The sequence below is a fragment of the Ambystoma mexicanum genome, chromosome 12 (assembly GCF_040938575.1).
Source record: "Ambystoma mexicanum isolate Mex_15411 chromosome 12, UKY_AmexF1_1, whole genome shotgun sequence".
NCBI classification, from domain to species: Eukaryota; Metazoa; Chordata; class Amphibia; order Caudata; family Ambystomatidae; genus Ambystoma; species Ambystoma mexicanum.
In genome coordinates, this window is record NC_090936.1 from 612,238,793 (window position 1) to 612,261,015 (window position 22,223).

General features: G+C 43.8%; 1 protein-coding gene across 7 annotated transcripts in view; it reads left to right on the plus strand.

The window, feature by feature from the left end:
- The window catches only part of CTNND1 (catenin delta 1), a 478,107-nt gene that overhangs the window by 173,245 nt on the left and 282,639 nt on the right, over nt 1-22,223 (plus strand). For 3 of the 7 annotated variants that reach the window (XM_069629030.1, XM_069629034.1, XM_069629033.1), the window contains exons 3-4: nt 6,407-6,540; nt 7,823-8,097. The exons of 1 other annotated variant lie outside the window; for it this stretch is intronic. In XM_069629030.1, coding sequence (XP_069485131.1) covers nt 7,906-8,097 — 192 coding nt within the window. In that variant the 5' untranslated portion in view covers nt 6,407-6,540; nt 7,823-7,905. Of the gene's footprint in view, nt 1-6,406; nt 6,541-7,822; nt 8,098-8,192; nt 8,214-22,223 lie in introns of those variants that run through there. 3 more of the 7 variants (XM_069629031.1, XM_069629032.1, XM_069629035.1) reach the window with 3 other exon arrangements.

Sequence of the window (22,223 nt, forward strand, 5' to 3'; positions counted from 1 at the left end):
CCAGAAGAATCCCTGCGGGCATGCTTATTTTGAGCAGCAAGGTTCAAATACCTTAGTTTTTTTTTTGCACACGGGTCAATACAACACGGTTTCAATAATCTGTGCGTTACCTACATATTTTGCAGGTAGGCAGTCTTAAAATATGGACCCTGCAATAGACTGTGTCCACTGCTTGTGTGCCAGTGTCTACACTGTTCTGTGTCCCTGTCCGTGCTGGTCTCTGACAACATTTTTAACCGCTGAATCGGTCTGTCTTTTTGTGACGTGTGTGCTGAGATGTGTGAACATTGAGGACCTGTGTATTGTGCAAATGAGGGCGTTGGCTATATGCGCATTACTCTGAGTGCTGCAACTAAACTGGGCAGGTTAAATACTTTATAGACATTGGTTAAAATATGTGCAACTGTGCCATTGTGCACGATGTGCTTTGTGGGCAATGTGGATTACTTACAGCATCGTGCAGACTACATGGGGGAACTTGGAAATGCAAGTTTGTCATTGTGGAAGGTGGCAATGTATACTGATCGTCATTATGCAGAATGGGCAGTAATTTCTGTAGGGGAATATTCCGTTTTGGTGTAGACTGCTTCTCTATGGGCATGCGCCATATCAGAAATGACCATAAGTGGGTACCACCTGACTTTGTCTACAAATGTATTAATACAATTATGTAGTCTACAACAAAAATCCCCTTTGCCTAAGGGATTCTAACTAGTGAAATACTAAACTGCCAGCCATGATCCTTTGAACAATGTAAACTTACCTTTCATGTAAGTGAGGACCGATTTTCCAACTCACAACTCCGACACTGGTGCTCCCATCCACAAACCCGACAGGCTGACAATCGGGCCCCGCGCCACTGGAACTTTTGAGAGTGCTCTCACATAGAGAAAAATCTCTACTCTTTACAAACTGCCGCTAGACGATATCCTCGCCGGCAGACTCCCTTGCATGGCACAATGGGAGGCCGACCTGGGACACCCTCTTAAAGACCAAACCTGGGTCGAAAATGGTCCAGGACCCATTTCTCCTACTTTTGCATTACCAATCGGGAATGTGCTCATAAACTCCTCTTGTGATGGTACTACACCAACCCACACTCCTCCCACCCCGGCCCCCCCCCCACCCGCCTGCATAGATGCAACCAATCTCTTGACCCTCAGTCCAGGCACAAATGTAGTCGCTTTCCACGTATTTCCCTATGTGGTGGGAAGGAAGAATCACAATTGCCTGCACATGGACAACCGCTGAGGGCCCCTCCCTGATTCTGTGATGGCTCAAACTTTGGGAAATCCTAATGGCAGAAAAGGTGACGGCAGCTAAAGCGGGCCTCCTACACCGGCTTTCAGACATCTGAGCCCCGCTTCTGGAATATGATAGGAACTTCCCAGCACTGACTTTCAAACCTCGCCCAGCCAAATTGGCTCTGCTGGCAGACTCGGATCTATCCACGGACGCACTGGCTCCACGGAGTCAGGGAAGCGCCTCACCTGAAAATTAGAGGGGGGGTGGGGGATTTTGGGGCAACTGGACCAGAACTACTTGAGCCTCATTGCCAATTATCCTCAGTCGTACTGTATGTCATGTCTATCTGTATTGCTCTGGTTGTGCTGTCGGATTAAAATAAACTTGTTTAAAAAAAAAAACGCTCAAATCCTGTCAAACTGGGCGAAACCCTGATGGAAATTCCATAACTAAGCAAGGTCTCCATGTGCATACTGATGCAACAACAAACCAAATACCAAAGAAACACCAAACACAATGTGTAGAGCAAACCCAAAGCTACATTGAAAATCATGTAAGGGGGCTGTTCTATTCTAGAATATCCAGCACTTGTAACAGAGTGCTGTCTAGAAGGGAGGAATAGCCGGGATAGTTGACTCTAAAAGGTAGGTCTGCTAATCGGATTTCTCGCCCCACCCCATTTCGAAATTTGCCATGCTAGAAAAGTGTAAGGCACACATGACTGCTGACACCCCGTAACAGCTGCCTTGTGGTTTGACAACATTGCAGTAACGCCATGACATTGTAAAGATGCAAATGCAAAGGTGCGATTGCTATCTTGTCAAGCCCCAATGCAGCAAACGTCCCTTGGTCCACTAGAACTATTAATAAATTAACTACACATGCATTGTATCAAAACTCCTTTTTGCACAATACAAATTCTACCAACAACTGTGGAACCAAAACTCTAGAATGTCAGGATATGCTTAACTCTAGGCTACCCTGAGGCAAAATTATATAATTGCAAATTGAAATCTAACCAAGGTCTAGTTATGGTTGACTGGAGTTTAGAGGAAAAAGAGGACCCCTGCTCTAACTGTTAGTTTAGTTGTTGGTCCGATATGTCCTGCAGCCTATAACATAGTTTGACTGGGAACTGAAACTCCAAGGTTCCCAATGGTATTTAGGAATGAGTGGGTAGGCAAACCTTGTTGGGTAAAGGCACTGGAGATTGGTTGTAACCATAAGTGTCTTGCTTCTGGGTTTTTGAAAAAAGTTTGCAACTTTTGATTCGTTTTCATATGTGAAGGTTTATTGTTACAAATATATAACCAATTGGCCTAGTACGAGGTGCTAGGTGCTTGTGAGATGGGAGCCAACATGTTCAATTGGTCTCCATGTAACTTGACCCGCTGGAAGGAATAGACTGTGGCCAATTTTGACCTTGATTCGAATGGTGAAAGTGACTAAGCAAGGCTTGATGCTTTTTTTGAGTCCCAAAGACGAGCATTAACATTTATTTGTAGTGATCCTGGCTCCCCTTAAAGGCCGCTAGTGACTTCTTGAGTAACCTTGGCATCCATCTCCTGGAATAATTGCCTGTGCACCCCAGTCTACAAACCTACAGTTCCCACGTTTATTTCATTTTAATTTGTGTTTTTCATAACAGGTTTGAGTAGGTGTTTGATTCCACCAGAAAATACACAGCTAATGTACTCTTTTTATAAACATTTTGTTCGACATTATTTTAGCTTGATATGGCATTTATAACGCACCTATACACAAGTGTTTCAAGGTGCGGGGGGGGGGGGGGGGAGTTTGCTACCATTGTTTTACATGCTTCTGTTCTAGCTCACATCCCTCCTGAAATGTGTAGCCTGATGCCTTGGCAGGCATTCCCCTAAGAAGCGAAGGAGGTATATCTGTAAGGTTGTGCCTGTTTCACCTTTGACTGATTACTGCTGGTTTAGTAGGGATGAGTTGGCGATTTAGTCACTCCTCATCCTTGTACTCCTGCAGAGCAGTAGTTTTGTCGCACCCATGTAGAATTGTCATGTCCTGTAAGTTTGAACAAATATTTGACCCGATGTTAAAATTCAGTTCCAAATCCTAATTGATCAGGTGGAGATTCCCCTGAAGTACCTTGTACATGTTCAAACCCTAAGCAATCTTGGCCTATGTGATAAGTTGGTTGCGATTTCTATTTGCCATATACATAACCATTTAAAAAATGCCTCTGCATAAATGTGGGCATTTATTTTATTGTGGGTGGGGTTGGAGAAGGTGGGGGATTTCCTATCCTAGTTATTGTTTATGAACCAAACTTGTGAATAGTGGCTATGGATTCCGGCTCGCAATATTCCAGGTACCAGTCGCATGCACCCCCCCAAAGAGTCCTCCAAGTGGTGGGTCGGGTGTGAGATCTGAAGCTTGGAGAAATCGCTGACTGGCCAAAGTTGCAGATCCCCCCCCCACCCCCTCCCCTCTTTTTGCATTGTTCAATGTTTAACATATGGCGTGTTTGCCAATATACCCCGGTTATCCCTCTAGCCCAGTGTGGACTCACTGGCGCTTCGTGGCATCACCCGCTCTGCCTGCAGCTCACCAAGGTCAGCTGCTGGACTTTGTCCTTCGTGATTCTCGGCTTTCAGTTGCCACGTCTCTCGTGGTACTGGCTGGGCTTTTTCCTCTTTTCACAGCTTCCCGGGAAATTTCTCCTTGTATCCTTCCACTGGCAAACACCAAGGAAGTCTGTAAACCCTACCTGTTTGGCTTTAATCAAGTATTCCTTACACAATCGGCCCCAAAGATGAAACGAACCTTGTTGATGCATAAACAAGCCTTTCCTTAGAATCCCGGTGGGAGGTGTTGGGGGAGGGGGTTTGTACAGGTTCTAAGGACGATCGAGAGAATGTGAACTATGGGCACAATACATTGGTGCGGTTTTGCTGTTGAGGGATTGTTACCCTGTATCTTGCCTACCCCATTCTGGAATACTAATCTTTTATGTGCATTCAAGTGATTCCTTAATATGTAGCGGTTTTGTTATGCCAGGTGCCTGATTTGGATACTCTTCTCTTTGATTTTACTGGAACTGCCTCTTTCCTCCCCGTACAAACATGACTACCCAGACTTCTAGGGGGCGGGTCCTAGACCATGTGATAATCTTTTGTGAATACTTTGTGGGTTTGGGGTGGGGGGCGGACTGTTGCGTTAAAGGTTTTGTTTCATTATGTACTGGAAACGTCAAAGAATAAAACACCCAGCCGGTCTCATTACAAGTTGGGTGGTGTGCCTAAAATCGGTGGTAATGCAGCAGTAACTGCCACATTACCACCAATTATGGTTTTGTCAGTGGGGTGGAGGGAATTCCTCCAGAAAAATGCTGGAGGTAATTACGCCAAACTGCAATTTTGACGGAATTACCACTGGCGGTAATTCATGTGGATTTAGGCAGAAGTCTTACTCCAAAAATGGGGAGTAACACCACCATACCTCCCTTCTAATCCAGCGGAAATTCTGCCGGACACACTACATCCATTTAGAATTTCAGAAGATTTACCACCGAAATACCAGCAAACTTGTAATGATGCCAAATGCACGAGCTACTTTCAAATGTTGACGTTTAGACTAAGTGTCCCTTCGAAAGGTACATTTTGTTAAGCAGTCTGATTTTATGCAAACTCTCAGATGGATGGGTAGATTTTTAGACGCAACTCTCCTCCCTCATTGGTTTTAAGAGTATCGGGGAGAGAGCTCCTGAATCTGAGACCATACTACAGATGAGCTAGTAGGTTTTTATTTACTGGTGTGACCACAGAGGAAGTTGACAAACTTGGTAAGTGAACAAGAGGTGTGAGGGGGAAGCGTTTCTTTCACATGGGACTTGGTGTACATTTCTGAAAGTCTCGCAAGTTTATTTCACATCTAGAGGCCACATCACCATTCTGATAACACCAAGACAAGTAGGTGGCGTACAGGGCCGGGGACTAGCATTACAATGTTTACATTTTCTGGAAGTGCGCCAAAGAGGATTTGTTTGCGACATTCTACCTCCTAAGTGGAGTTCCTGAGTTCAGGTTGCATGCTTCAGGTGAATATCATGGTTTGAGACTGAAGGGAGCAGAGAGGAAGGGCTAGAATGCTCTCGTAACGAGAAACTGGAATAGGTCCTCTGCTGGAGAAAATGTAATTTATATAAACAAGGCAGTGAAGGCATAAAACAGCCGCCAAACAGAAGTGCTGGAAACAAAACGAAAAAGCAAATTGGATAATGTCGTTGAAGCGATGTTGGGGATTGGCCTCGGATACAAAATGTTTAAAGCTGCGGAGCCAATGTAGTACCGGAGTGACTGGTCTTGGGATTGGGTTCACTGGAAAGGCTTGGTGTTACTTACTTTGCCTCCCATTCTATGAGCGTAACTGGGACCTTTGAGATTTTCCTTGCTTTGTGGTAAACTGAGAAGGAATGTCATTAAAAAAAAATAATAATAAATTGTGCTCTGTTGGGCCTACACTTCGAAGTAACTAACTAGTTGATTGCAGCTTCATTACTTGGTCTATTATATTGGGGGAGCTGCAGTCTGCAGCTTCGTAGGTGTTTTGGGCTACAACCCCCAAAGGACCTCCTTTGACAATGCTTGTTAGGCATGATGGGAGTTGTAATCCAGAGTGGGAGGTTGCCAGACCCCTACGAAGTAGGACTTAGGATGCAACAAAGATTTCCAAAGCAGGAGTCCCAAAATATATTATGTTGTAAGAGTGGAAGAGTTTTGGAGAAAACCTTTGTCCAGATTTCCAATACTTTGGCCAACCCTGAAGAGTTGCCATGTGCCTGACATTTGTAGGCAAACTGGGTTAGGGGAAACTGGTTCATAGTCTTTCTCAAAAATCAACACTAACCAGTTTGTTGGACACACTTGCATTACAAGCCATTTTCCCTGAATGAGCAGAGTGTTGAAACTCTCGACACAATGCAGGTTTTTGGGGTTGTGTTGCTGTGGCTTCTTAATCATGAATGTGAGGGGGCCTTGAAGCCTCTTTCCCCATGACATCCCCCACCCCCTCCCTTCAACCAAGGAAAATTGGTCTTTGCATTGCAGTTGCTCGCTGCCTCTTGTGTCCGAGATTGTTGCACCCATCACTGATGAGCTGTTTATTGTTCTTTCCCTTATCTGTGCAGCTCTGTGCCTCTTTCCTCCTGCTTCTTGGTTGGTGGCTGGGACCTTCTCCTGCTCATGGTTGTTTCTGCCTCATCGTAGTGTGCTTTCGTTTTAGCCAATCAAAACACCCTCTTCCCATCTGTGGGCCTGCCAGGTGTGTATTGCAAATTATTTCACTACTGTTTCTGTATATTAAATGTCCATTCTTTGGCTCTGTCATTCTGGGTTTTACATATGGCTTATAACTCTTGAGTTAACTTCAAGGATTGATGGCAGTCAATGACCCTTTACTAAAGAAACGAAACACCAAAGATTCTAAAGGAACATAATTCATCTCCCTCTGGAGAAGTGCAGTCCTGTGTGGATAGTTTGTCACTTAATGGGCACAGCCTTCATGGGATCTCCCCATTGCTGAAACTAGATTGTCCAATGCCTTGACAATGAACCTCGTTTTCACACCTACGTATTTTGGGTCAAGACGGATGTTGAAAAGTATGACTTGACTGAAGGAACAAACCGATTTGTGGAGGTGTTTCTTCCCACATGCCATTCTACATCTTTGTATAAAGTGGCACAGTCTATCCCCTATGAAGTGGCTTCTATCACTTTGAGGAGTAATTGACATACCACGTTTCCAAGATAGCCTGCATATCTACCAACTTCTAGTTTTTGTACAATAGGCTTTAGTTATGCATAGGACGTGTGGGCATGGTGGTGTGAACAGAAGTGTTCCATATTTGGTTCTCTGACTGCAGAAGGTCCAAATGGTGGGCATATAGTCGCGTCCACTAATCCTGGGCATGTAGTCATTTAAGTCTTCATGGCTTCTCATTTAAAGTTTGTAGGGGGTCCATGCCATTTCTCTACCTTTTAGCTGTAGGAAGGAGCGCTCCTGGGGGTTTGGGAGATGGGGGTGCTGACTTTTAACTAGTTGGAGCTTTTCTTTGCTAGCCTGGCTATTCATATTCAAACTGCCCCCTCGCATAATTCCTGAAACATTTAAGGTTCTGTAAGTCGACTGGGTAGGTATTCAGATTTATTTTCAAGACCTCAAAGTGGAAAAAAACACACTATCCATGTTGGAAGCATAGGTGCTAGAAGCCTGGCTCTCTAGGCCTTAATGAGATAGTCCCTAAATTGGCCTTGAGGTCTGTTTCATGCAATTGTACATCAATGCTGAGAATGCCAGGGGTTCGTATGTTTATGGTTTTAGCCCGAAATCTAGTAGCGACAGGAGAAACTAAAGGCTGAGTAGGATCCCAGATCTGAACCTGGAAGGTGTGGTAGTGCTAGAATGTTAGTGGGGTCTCTGCCCAGACGTATTGCTGCTGCTCGTTTCTTTTTTTCGCTACTGTAATATTGTCTTTGCTCTGCTCTATGCTGTCTCTTAACTGGTGCCTGGGATTACCCCCTACTCTTTCTCTTTTTTCTTCCAGCAGCACTTCCTCTCTTATTTTTCCCCACTTCCCTGTCCCCCCTTTGTGGGGAGCAAACACCCCTCCCTGGTTCCTTGCGCGGAATGGATGACTCCGAGGTGGAATCGACGGCCAGCATCCTGGCCTCCGTGAAGGAGCAGGAGGCGCAGTTTGAGAAGCTGACACGGGCACTAGAGGAGGAGAGGCGGCATGTCTCTGCCCAACTGGAGCGTGTGCGGGTCACCCCACAGGAAGGCCCCACAATGGGCAATGGCACACTGACCCGCCGGCAACAGGTAACCTGCTAACTCTCTTATCTCGCACCGTGGAGGAGATGGTTGACCCGGAGGTTGCTGAGGAAGGTGGTGTTTTCGGCTACGTCAGGGAAGAGGGAAGAAGGAAGCAGTTAGAAGTATGCAAGTCATTTTTATGAACTAAGAAAGGTCTCGTGGGGGTGGGGGGGTGTTAATCGGTGTCCTCTACCCTGTTTTTATTTTTCTATGAATACATGAGTCGGAATTGATACTGACCCGTATCCTGCATGCCTGTGAACTACTAACGCAACCAACCTTCAAATACTTCCTGTATCCCACCCTGTGACCCATGCATCCAGTTTTTCATCCAACCCCCTATGTACCCTTTAGATAACTTGAGCGCTTCACATCAAATTACCTGGTATTTCTCTCTGTGGCCTCTTTCTTTGTAATCCCCTCCACTTGCACTCTCCAACACACGGTTAAGGGGGGGAGGAGGGGTCACATATACATGTGAGTGCTCTGTGATTTTGTTTTTTAAGGGGATGAAACTGTCAAATTGAGCTTTTCGGTAGCAAGGCCAAAGAACCATATACATTGTTTCCATTTGCCAATGAGCATTGTCCAGTACCTCAGTTATCACACCCGCTTGTGCTTTTTAGTACTATAAAAAAAGTAAGCGGCATTGGAAGAGTGCCTTTTTCCAAAGAGTATTAATGCTGGTATAGATAACATGGAGGTGTTGTATGTGGTGAAGGCGGCCAACAAGTGGCTAGAAAGTACAGAAGGACTACTAGTCTACAGCCCCTACCACGTGCAGGAGAGTGTTGAAGGGGAAAGCCAAGCGTGGGAGGCGGATAGGAAACTGGGGGCTACTGCAGCCCTGAGCTCTCTAGAACATTAGACCGCCACAGAAGATCCACATAACTGTGGTGGTACCACAAGTGCTTGGCAACACACTGCAGGTGACCAGACATGGTGGACGCACAGTTGAGCACTGCAGAGCGATTGTGGCAGCAGGAGTTTGGGGTGCCACACATCAGTGGTACCTGCAGAACATATAGAAAGCACCAGTTTTCTGAAGGAGTTAACTAGCTGTACAGGTGTGTCCTGATTCTCTTGCTCCTGTGGCTGCTGCTGTATTGGGATCGGTGTCCCTTTAATCTGCCTCCCCTCACCCCCCTCCCTCCAGTTAAAAAAGCCTTGCCTGACGCAAGAGTTGGCAAAGGAGTTAACTGGATTTAACTCGGAGGAGCGAGGAGACCGTGGGGCCGATGGCTGGCCCTGGCTCGAACACTAAATCCACTCAAGTGTCCAGATGCCCTCTGCGACTCGTCTAAGAAGGACACAGACTGAGTCCGACCCCCTGGAGCAGTGGGACTCAGAGCAAGAAACAGATTTAAAACTTTTAACCCAGATTGAGGTAACCATGCTTGTGAGTTCGCCATCTGCAATCCATAGCGCTTTGGATCTGGGTTGCAAACTTAATGATAATGCACACACCCTCGACTGGAATCTACGCAACACTTATGACACGTGGGGTTCGAGTTTAAACTTTCCACAAGGTGCGGAGACCCTAGATTGTACACACTCTCCTGATAAACCCTGTCTGGAGAAGCTGTCTCTCTCCTGCAACTGTACCTCTAATGAGAAGATGAGCCTACTCAATGCACTACCATAAACTACAGTTCTACCTCTTTCCCAGGCACACTCTGCATGGTTTCACCCCCGTGACCACAACAATGTCGGTAGTATGCGATGCCATGAAGGGGGTCCGAAAAAGAGCTAGAGGGAGAAGCACGAACGGTAATGGGACAACCGACTAACATATTAAATCCTACTTTACCATTGACGGCGAAGCTTATACCTGTTGCGGTCGCCCCCGTGCTACCCTGACTGCTCTCTGCCGAGTCCTGTTAAAAGGTACCCTTTGACACAGGCAGCGAGGTTATCTCTTGACGTTGTGGAAATAGAATCCCTAAACAATAGTCAACAGCGAAGAAATGTTTGGAACCCCTTTACAAATCTGGTTCTAGAAACCACTCCATTCAACCTCCACTCCTTCTGCGCTGAATTCTCTGAAGTCAAGCATCACATTTGCACCCCAAGAACAAATAGCTTGCAGAAACAGAGCTGAAAACACCTATAAAAAACAAACCACCAGTCATGTCTAGACACAGAGGCGACTCATCTATGGCCTCAAGATAAGGATCCATCGATGTAGGGTCTAACCCTACAGGTCTGCCTCCTTTTCAGAGAACAAGCTCTACAAGCTCCTCCAATATACTCAACTCTTCTGAAAACATTAAGTTCAGAGACTCGCTTACTCAGCGGTGTGCAAGGAAAGAAAAGGATGATTTTCTGACCATTCCAACAGCTGATGGATCGCCAAAACAAGGCGATGGCTGCTCTGGCCATATCTTTAGCGCCTTTCCTAAAATTGTACGTATCTTTCAGTGAGGCCATGAAGGACCAAGTGACTCTTGGCCATGATTAATTCGAAATAGATTTATCTAGAAGCCTTTACTACTAAAATCCAATCTCGTCTCCACAAAGAGGCTGAATTAACGGCACAGTGGCAGGCCCGGCTGTTTGATTCGGCTAGGGGCAAGCATGCGGATAAAACGATCACTTACATTTTGGATATGATGAACACGCTACAGCTAGAAAGGCGTAAACCTCTTAACACACAAGCTGCTGACGCAATATCCTTGAATGCTACTCTTAAGAAGTCCAATCTCCTTTGAGAGATGGTGGGAGAGGCAATATTCCAACCAAACTTGCCTATGGGTTATTCTGTAATTGTTTATACCACTGATCCATCATACAACTCGCCAGATGCGATCTCAAGACCCTTTAAATTCCCCCGTGTCAAAGCTTGGAAATTACTGGCGTGCCATTGGTATCTGTAACATCAGATTGGAATGAAGAGCTTTCTACCCAAAAGAAAAAAGATCACCTGTTGATTCCTGAGGTAGACTCTCCTAGGGAAGAACTCTTTTCAATCTTTGAAAAACAGCCAACTACCTCTGTAGTGGAAACAGTATCAAATAAAACGAAAAATCAACCCAAAGGCCCTAAGCCTAGATCAAATGGGTTGCGAGCCCTTCTACGAAACCTAAAAGCCTCCAGCAAATTTTATGCCACCTTCAAAGATGGGAGCGATGGAAAAAAGAGGGGAAACCAATAACACAAGTTGGGAAGGACAACCGAGAGAGAAATTTGATATCCGACGAGGAAATGGAACAAAAACATCCTCATTAACTTGTCTACTTGTCAGAGAAAGAGATTGAAGTGGGAGATTCTGCTGTCCATATCCCTGGAATATCATTTGAAGAAATATTTGACTGTGAACATGAAATCACTGCAGTGGGAAATGCTGCTCCTTTGCAAATTTAATCAACCTGTGACCTACTATTGGCCTTCAGAGCACTGTCGTTTGACAGTGGACCAAAAACACCTCATCGCTTTAAAAACCAAGAAAAGGGGCCAGAGAAGAACTTGCTGGATCAATGTATACAAAGGCGCTAAAAACCAACCCAATTTTGATTTACCGAGACAACCCCCTCCCTACCCCACTGTACACTTGACATCGAACACATTCTAAGATCTGCGGGTGGCCTGATTTTGAATTGTGCAAATGTGCTAAAACTTCTCCACTTTATTCAGACATTGACTCAAGACATACAAATTGTACAATTTGTGGAGGAAGAACAGATCGGTTGATTCTACACCTCTTCTACTTGGGTTAAACCTACAATTCTGGACCAAAGTGATGCCTTTCTGCCATTGGGGTTTCAACTTTCTAGAGTGTTGTCCTCTGAGAAGCCCAAGTTGACATCTGTAAATACCGGTGAAATTTTAAGGCAGAAGCCCCCATGCTCCAGTCCTCTGAATGAATCGTTCAAGACAAACAGTGGTGCTGTGGAAGAAAAGGCATTTGATCGTTGGACTGAAAATTTCCATGCAGCTGACCTTAATGCATGCAGAAAGGTTAAGCACCATGAGGGACATCTGCCTATCACAGGTTCGAGGGACACCAATACTCAAAGTCGGCTAAATTCATCTTCACAGGTCGACTAGCCATCGGGAACGTTGAAGTCCTCTCCTTGAAGGTTTGTTCATGGAATACACAAGGGTTCTCATGTGTTTGAAGAAGGAAACTTGGAGCTACAAATCGGACATTTTCTGCTTCCAAGAAACTTTAATGCGGAAACTACCATTATGGGATGGATATTTATCATGCTTAAATCCTGCTCTTTTGGGTAAAACTGGCGACCTTCAGGCTTGTTCTTCGTGAAGTCTGCACGGAATCTGCTAGTCCAGGAAGTTCAGTTTATCCAGATTATCATCCCAAAAGAAGATGGGAATAAAGGGAGGTAAAACAGCAATCTGCAATTTATATTGGAACTCAGCCGGTATCGATGACCATGTGTCTATTCGAACACTTCGGTCCAGGTGAGGCTTTCAGGGATTGACGCCAACTCGAACAAAATCGATACATGGAATGGTCTGAAACGGGGCTGCCCTCTGGCAGCAGGTTTGTTTAATTTGAATATATCAGACCTGGCTACCTCACAAAAAGAAGAGCTCTTCCTTTGATCTTGAACGGTGCTGTGATTCCTTGGATGGTCTTTGCTGACGACCTGGTACTGTTAGATGAAGCCCAGATAGGCCTGCAAAGAAGATTAAAGGCTCTGGCTGCCTATTTATAGGAAAATGACCTATCTATAAATTCTGCAAAGACCCAAATGATGATATTTTGTAACAAACCAGAACCAATCAAAGGAAAGTTTTCCTTGTTTCTGGGGCCAACCAAGCTAGCAGAGGTCCACACTATAAAATATCTTGGAGTCTAGATAAAGTTGAGCATTAATGAACATGAGTGGGAGGCAGCTTTAAGATCAAAAGTCCAGACTTTGGCCCGACAACCCCTCGTTCTCCACAAGAAATAATGGAAGTTCTTTGCTATCTGGAGAAAGTTGTTCCGATAATGACGTTTGGTGCTGAAGCGGCATTCAGTCTAACATGGCTTATTTGGGACTTCTTGGAAGGTCTATTTTGGAGGAAAGTCTTTTCACTGCCACAATCCTTTCCAGTACCTCAGATAAGATCTGAATTAGCCAGACATTCAATGGTATTGTGAATCGATAGATCTCTATTGTTAAAAAAAAAAGAAACTATTGTAGAAGACTGTGCCTCCAATGGAAATTTTGAGATCATTCCCGATTACCTGCCAAAATGTGGTACTCAACGGTTGGAAAGCTACATTATTGAATGGGTGGAAGCTCTTGGATGTTCATTAGAAACTCTGAAGTCCAATCCTACTTTGATAAAAAAAAATTCAGTGGAATGATTGGATCGAAACATGAGTCTAAAAACTGTTTAGCTGAGAGTCGAGCCTTGAACCAACTCCCTGCTTACCTACAGAAATGTCTTTGTCCTAAGTTTAGAGACGTTGCTAAATCTTCTACCCACTAGGGAGGTGTTAGCATATCGGAAACAATTGAGCAGGCTCTTGAGGTTCTGCGATGACCCGACCCATCAAGAATCTTTACGCCATATCTTAATTGACTGTGTGACTCTGGCCCCTAGAAGAAATAAATATCAAGATATGCTGCCACCAGACGCTTTTTCTCGACGCAGCCAGACAACTTATTTGATAATCTGGGAACAAAGGTCTCTTATTTTTAGAGTATTAAAATTTTAGACGGAAATCTCAACTTCAACAATGTTTTAAACCTGTGAAACGGAAATGTCTAATGTAGTGACACTAATGTAATACAGTGAAAGGTTTTTAATAAACCAAGACACTAAATAAAAACGGTGCTTGTGGGAATATGATTAACTCGAGTGCAGTTTCTGATGTGCAGAACATAGGTGCTGCTCATCCCAAAACAGGGTAGGCATTTAAGCTGGATCTACATGGGAGGAAGGATATCTCGGGGGCAACGTGTTTGTCTTTGAAGCAAGACAAAACGGCTCAACAGATTCGAATCTCGATCCCGCGCTTAGAAACCACTCGCTGGTATTAAGCGTTTTATAATGAACAAAATAGATATAAAAATTAAAATCAATGGGTTATTGTGGGTTATTGTTGCATTACTCTGCTTGTACGTGGTCCCGTTTCTCTGCAGTGCTAGATGAAGGCAACCATCAAATGTAAGGTAGAAATCAACCATCCAGGTCCTGATATGTACAACGTACTGATTGGATGAACCACCATTTGATGTAATTTCTAAACCACCTATTTGGATCATACCAGACTTTTCTTTCTGAGCTGTGCAATGTGGCATAAACGCCAGAGTTGGTTTGATATGGTATGTAATACTAAACGAATCCTTTGTTACCAGGGATCGTGTACAAATTGTAAAATGTTTGGCAAAAAGGATGATACTCTCACATGTCATGGATTGTTGGCCTGGTGAATTTAAAAAAGTGGCTCACCTAGTACAAAACATATCTATGGTCTGAACTATTTGCCTCCACTTATCTCTCTTGCTGTGTAGAGTAGGATTGCATGAAATTGCTATATTGATATTTTGGGTATTCAACGGGTGAATGCTGCTAGACATGGGTTCAGCGTTGCAAGCAGTGGGAGTTGAAAGACAGTTAAGTGAAGGGTGCTTTCCTGCAATGCTTTGACTTCGCTAACGCTGAGGGGGGAATACAATATTTCCCAGTTTGAGACTCTTGAGACTAGGCAGCATTCTGTGAGAAGGAAACGCTCAGGCTTAAACCTATACGATAGTATTGGCCACTGTGTCAATACACTGGGTATCTATGGTTCTGCTGCAAGCTTGCAGGATTGATTTAGTGGTGCATTGGCTCGTCATGCCTAGAGATGGGGATTCTTTGGGCTAAGAAATGTGGTGTGAATCCTAAGAAGAGGGATTCACCTCTTATGGAGCCCTTGCCCTTGGTTAGATGGCCCCTGCCCCCCACAAAACACATACACTAAAAGATACTTAAGTGTTTAACCATATGAGGCGGACTATTTTCTTTTCTTTTTTAAACTAGTAAGCTGTGATTGCATTGGAATTACTCCTATTAAGCGCTGGCCAGAGTGCAGCCAAATAATAATGCACATTTTGATCCTGGTAGAGTATCATTTAGCTATTCTCAAGAGATGTGGTTAGGGCGGATCTGCCATACTTTCACTCTGCTGCAGGTGGCCAATACTGCAGGACTTCAGCTTCCGGAGGAAAACTGACCACGCTCTGTCTTGAGAACTTTTAGACTGGTGCATTCAATTGTTAGTAAAGTCTTCGATGGGAGACCGGCCTGGGATTGTGGACTGTTCGAAGGAAGAAGGCAAAAGAGGTGACATGCAAGTTACAAGTAAAGGTCTATGGCCTCCTAGACTCAGCAGTCTGAATGGTACTGACGGTTTCTAGGCCTTGCTTGATGCCTCCGCGCCTGTGCAGAAAATCCTTTGGGAGATGGATCTCCTCTATCGCCATGTAAAGCAACTGGGTGCCACCACTGTTCAGGTGACCCGGAAGGATTGAACCCAATTGCAGACTTGTGTGCTAGTCCACAATTCCCCCCACTGAACTCCAATCTCCATGCAGCCATCTTTGTTGTGCAGAGCTACTGGCAGATCGTATAGTTTCATAGTGCTTCATGCCCCATTGTTCCTGCTTCTGGGCACTGTTGGTTTTTCATGATGGTGTCTGCCCTGCTGACAATCCACTTTTTTGTGTGCAGCCTACACGTGTCCAAGATGAGCTTTTCACTGACAGATCTTTCCGTCATATGCATTGCACAACCTCTGGCTTTTGAGGCACTGTGGCCCCACATGACATAGCCTGGTCTACTCGGATTGCCCAAAAGTCAGATGAATCAGCAGTAATCTGCTAGGATCGACACTGAATATGATGCTTTACAGATAAAACTGTTATTGGAGGCAAAGGGAAGGCTTTTAATCTATTGTCTGACCAGGCATATCCTCTGGTACTGTGATCCATTTTATGGCACAGGTGTGTAGGTCATGAACGTGCTTTCACCTACTAATTGGCAGACCAGTGTAGCCAGCTAAAGATTTGTAGTGATGACCAGTCTACAATTGAGTCCTGTATTGGTTCTTGGGATCTTCATTAACCAGTGACCCAGCCAATGGCAACTACTCTCGTGGTGGGACCCTCATGTACAGGAAGATTTTAAAATAGTTATAGCCCAGTTGGGTGCACTGCCTGGTTGAATTCCTGTTGACCAGGGAGATTTTTGGCTAACCTGTAAGACTCCCTCTTTGACCATAACCCGTGACAAAGAGTAAGCAAACTTTAATATATCCAGCTGGATCAGATTTTAAAATAATCGGCAGGATTTTTCTCATCCACCTTTTTGGTTTTGTCTTCAGGCTACATAGCAGTGTCTGCAACAAAGTATACTGACTTGGCTGGAGTGATATTTCTTTTACCCCCTTCTCTCTCTCCGCAGCAGGGGCATCCCTCTGGAACAGCCTTCCTGCCTCCCTGAAACTTGAGGAGAACCATCTCCGGTTCCGGAAGCACCTCAAAACCTTCCTCTTTGCCTCCGCTTTCTCTCCCTCTCTCCCCTGCTACAATCGCTGAACCTGCACTGAATCTGCAACTGGGCCACTCACAGATCTCGGTCCTTGGCCCAGCCACTCTTCACTGCACTGCCTACCTGCACTACGGGACTGTCTCTGTATCCTACAGCCCCTTCTCCCGGCACTTACCTTGCACTTGCCACCAGCTGGCCCTTTTATTTATCTTGTATTCTACTAACCATGTACTGCACTTCCCCCTCCCCTTCCCCTTGCACTTTTCCCAGTCCCCCTACCCTTGCGCGATCTGAATGACACCTGGCCTAGTAGGATCGTTGTATGTTTCGCCTTGTCCCCCCCCCTTCTTGCCTCGTCGCGCCTTGAAACACTTGTGTATAGGCACGTTACAAATGCCATATCATATCATGCCTGCCGTTTATAGGACACAAATTGCCATAAGGCAGCTGCCTAGGACAGCATTGTAGTGCTTTGTCTTTCGCAGTAAATGCGAGGTAAACACAACAAAGGACCCCACAAAAAGGTCTCTTGCAAAAACCTATTTCCCACTGTTTGGGGACACCATGACCATACTTTAGGATATATAAGGAAAAACATTTAGTTATCATTGTAGCGAAAAAAGGGTGATATCACACTATGGCTAAATTAATTAAACATTTTTTTTATTTTAGAAAAGACATCATTCTCATAAAAACTGTTTAAAAGAATACACAGACAAGACGATTATGCATAGAACATAAATGTAAAGTAAAACGCATTCGAAATTGAAACAAACAGCTTTTAACATACAAACATTAGTGTAAAATTAATTTGTTGCATTTTATATTCGACCCAACATGTTTCTGTCCAGTGACTCATAAGTGTCTGACATTCATCAGGGGTAGCTCTTCTAAATGTTATACAACAACCGTCCCCTCTAGTCCTGGTAGGAGTGGATCTCGACTCAATTTTTAATTTTATGAAAACATATAGCCATTTGAGAGAGTGTGCACACAAATTTTTCCTAAATTATTCGAACAATGTAATACATCATTATCACTAAGAGGTCATCCTTAATAAAGCACCTCACATACAAGCACCATTCGGGGACAAACTTGCACCATATCGTCAGCTAAGAAAATATACCTTGATTTCAACGTATTCCCAGGTTCCAATGTAAACATATACACCATCATGACAGCTGTATTTTAGCCGCCTTTTCGTTACTCCCTTTAAATGGGTATTGGGTAAACACACTGTATAGAAGAAAACAGACAAAACACACTGTCACACACTTGTATTTCCAAGTTAAGAGACCACGTTTCTCAGGACTCAGACCCTTGATGTGTATGTATATATTTGTCTGGATATATCAATAGTTAGTTCTGGGTGTCTATCCCAAGTCTCTCCCGAAATCAACCAGGGTACTGTATCCTTTATTTTCTCGTTCCACATACGATCTATTAAACAGATAGAAACATGCTATATTGGCAAGAGAACCAAACCGTGCGCTTCCAAGTGCACACCCAAAACATCAAAAGGTTCTTGTATGGCGTTGGTACACCAAAAATAAACAATCACCATATTGTTGTCTGTTTCTCTTCGGGTGGATCTACACCACATAATGACTAACAATCACTGTATGTTAGTCATTGCGTTACATTTCCGGATACGTTTCCAAAGTTCCAGCTAGCCCTAAGAATATATCACAAGAGTCCTGCCACCACACCAAAGCCGTGCTTAACAGCAGCATGTTCCAAACCACTCATATCGACTTACTAATGCAAAGAAATAATTACGTGTATTTCCAGGTGAGCCTAGTCCATTAGTTCACCCCACTCCATTCAGTGCTGCCGAACGCCATTATTCGCAGTGCGGTAGTACCAACTTTGCCGGCATTCAATTGCTTTTACCCACAATGCTGTTAACTCTAAAACACAAACCGAACCATGTTCTTTTTAGGCATAATTCATCATGGCCGACCAGCTGTAGTTCGCCGTATCCCACGGGCCTTGCATTCCAAAAGCTGTGGACATGGAGAAAGGACTGCCAAATAGTCTTACCAACCAAGGAAGTAAAAAACAAACGTCCGCCGACGCGTTTGGAAAAATGTTCCCTCGTCCACATCAAGGACAACCCTTGGCAAACCAGGCGCATAGAAGCGAACTTCAAAAGTGCACACAAATGGTAAAATGCAAACCATTCCATGGTGATGCCTCCTCCAAACTCTTTGACTCCAGTTTATCATCTGTGTTGCTCAAATGGCACGAAGAGTACTTAAGTCTTTCATAATTATTGGGAAGGCAAAGATGAAACATACCGCGATGGTATCATGTACCTCATTAGACATCTGTCCAGTATGAGTACTAAGCAAGGTAAGGACAGACACAATGTACTGCTCATATACAGTTACATTTCCCGACATATGGAACAAAACATGAGGTGCAAAGTACAACCCTTGTATAATACAGGCAAAAGTCAATTTTTGACTCGCTTGATTAAGTAACACGAGCTGTATGGAAAAGATGGAAAACGTGTCCTCCCATATTAGATCCTTCTGACATTGTGCCACTTCACATCTTCATTTAACCCAAGCATATGACTCTGGGTTTTAAAAAATAAGTTTTTGTTCCAGGGTAACCAATGTTTGGTCTGTAATTTCTTTGTTGGTCCATTGCCCCGTTTTAGAATTACCCATCTTAAATCTTCTTGCGTATGGCCCTTCTCAATAAAATGTTTTACCATTGGTGCCTGTAGAACCTTAGCCTTGATACAGCTCCTATGTGCAATCATGCGGGTCTTACATTTATGGTTTGTCTTGCCTATGTAATGCAAACCGCATGGACATGTAATCGTGTATAGCACATTACTGAATTTTCTAATTGCAACAGCACTAATGTTCCATGTACTTGCCAAACCTATATCAACCACCTTGGTAACTGAAGTGAAATGACACATACAATTTCTGCAAAGGTAATTCCCCACAACAAGAGGTAAACTCCATAAAGTGGTTTGTTTTTGCAGGAATTTGCTTTTTCTCTTTTGTAATTTCTAATGAGGATGTTTCTCAAATGTTGGCTTCTCTTGAAGGCCACCAAGGGCATGGAATTTTCTTTACTATACACTTCCAGTTTATATAGAACACATTCTTATTCTTGTAGGAGAGGTCAGAAAAAGTATTGACAAACTAGACTGCTTTCTCTTATTTGCTTTAGGTGTCTGTTCCAACAATGCTTCACGATTGTTGTAAGCCCTCTTGGCGGATTGTCTAATAAGTCTAGCAGGATACCCTTGTTTCACCAGTTTATTATGGAGGATATTAGCACTCTCAACATAATGTTCTTTAAGACTACTATTACGTTTAAGTCTCAAAAACTAACCAAAAGGTAGATTACATCTAATGTGTTGGGCATGATGACTTGCAATGCGCTTCTCCATTTTTCCGTCAGTAGCCTTGCTGTATGATTTGACCCGCAAGACACCTGCTTGATGGAAAACGGCGAGATCAAGAAAATTGATTTCAAATTCTTTAATTTCTTGAGTACTTCAAGAATCTATTTTGTTGGTTGAGCCAAACCACAAAATCTTCCGTTGCTCGGTCACCTTCCCAAATGATGAAAATATCATCAATGTAACGCAACCGTTGTCGCAGTTTATTTTTATACGGGTTGGTGTCCACATAGATGGTCACATTTTTGAACATTTAAACGTATAGGTAGCCAAACTTGGAGCCATGGATGCCCCCATGGCCGTCCCCTCTACTTGTTGATAGAAAATTCCCTCGAACTGAAAGTTCATGGTAAGTGCATACCTAGTACACCACAAACAAACTTTTACTCACTGGATGGTTATCTCTACGGCCCAAAAGTGTTTCCTCTGCCACCTCAAGGGTAGCATTTTGAGGGATGGCAGTATTTAAAGGTTGGATGTCCTAGCAGATTAACAAATGAACACCTGGTACAAACTTCACCCCTTCGATTTTTATTAATGGCATTGGTCGTGTCTTTTAGATAACTTCACCTGCCGGACAAAAGGTCTCAAATAGACATCTGCAAATTTTTAGATAAGGGCTCCAAAATGGAATTCACTCGAGACTATCGGGTGCCCGGGGGGTTTGGTTAGATTCTTATGGATTTTCGGCAGAATTTAGAAAACAGGTACTCTGCCATTCTTTCTTCTTAAATCCGCTTCCTGTTTTCCAATCATTTCGTTTTCCAAATCTGCAGAGACCTTGTCATTGATAGTTTTAACCATTTCCTCAGTGGGATCTTTTTGTAGTATCCGATAGCTGTTCCCGTCTTGGAGCAAGTTTTTACACCCTCTTACATAATCCGACCTATTTAGGACAAGAATATCGCAACCTTTGTCAGCCTGTTGTATAATAATCTGATGGTTATTAGCCAAATTTTTCATAAGGGATCTTTGTTTACTAAAATTCGAGTTAACCCCTCTGTCTCCATCTTCCAATTTGGAGATTTCTTGGAGTCTTTTTTTCAAATACAATACTCATGGGAAAAACTATGTACAAAGTGTTGAAGGATTGCGTAGACCACTCGAATTAACACTCTGGAAATTCTTGACCATCAAAAAATTCTTTAAGATGTAGATTGCGCATTAACTGTTGGAATTCCATCCTAGCTTCAAAGGGATTGTGATGTTTGGTAATCATGTAATTCAAACCTTTGTTTAAATTATGCTCTTCTGAATCACTGAGGATGTAGTCAGATTAACTACCCTTGTTTCTGTGTTTTGCTTCAAGTCTTTACTTGATCGGTATTCCAATCGTTTCTTCGTCGTTCCTGGTCTAAAGTGCTTAGTCTTTCAACAGTTCCCATGCACTTACCACCTACATGGCAAATATCCATGCACCTGATGCAACCGGTCTCCTGGATGCCTTGCACCATCTAGCCTTCCCTCCAGCCCAATTGGACAGTCTACATGCTTACTGTTGAAGAACCAGGGCAACCTCAGTGGATTTTGCCTGGGTTGTCTGAGTTACCCTGCATTTTCTCAAACTCCTACTTTGGGATTTAAACGCTTCTGTGGTTGGAAAGTTGGTGTTTACGAATGTCTGCTGGTTCATTCACCGCGTCTGCCATCAGCCAGCCTTGTTTCCTGCTTTCTTTGAAATACCACCACAGGTTGGATGTAGTGGTAGCTTAGGGTGGGAGTAAAAGTAAGGTGTTTGTTAGTTATATATATGTGTCCTATACTTTAGCAAGCAACACTGTCAAGAGATGGTAAATTGTGTTGCCTGAGCAGTTTGTCAGGGGAGCAAGTGGAATAGGCATGGGAGACCCACATATCTGATCGGTGGTCCGTTTCGAAGGTAGTTTAATGTTTACATTCTCTTAATCCCACTTTCCCTCTGTTATTCCCCATCTCAACCTCCATATCACACCCCCCTGCCGAGATGTTAGTACCCCCACCTTTCTTATGTGCAACTGATTTCTTTTTTTTTCTTTTGCACTTATCCCCCTATGCAATGTTCTCTTATACTGGAGTGTTGGTTCTTCGTTTACCTCCTCTGGAGACCTATTCATAGATGCAACCTCTGCTTTCTTTCATAGTTGTTTGTATTCACTCTGCTGCCTGGTGCTGCTTTACTAGTAGCCACTTTTGCAGTGTACTTCATGTTTGCATTGTTTTGCGAATGAAT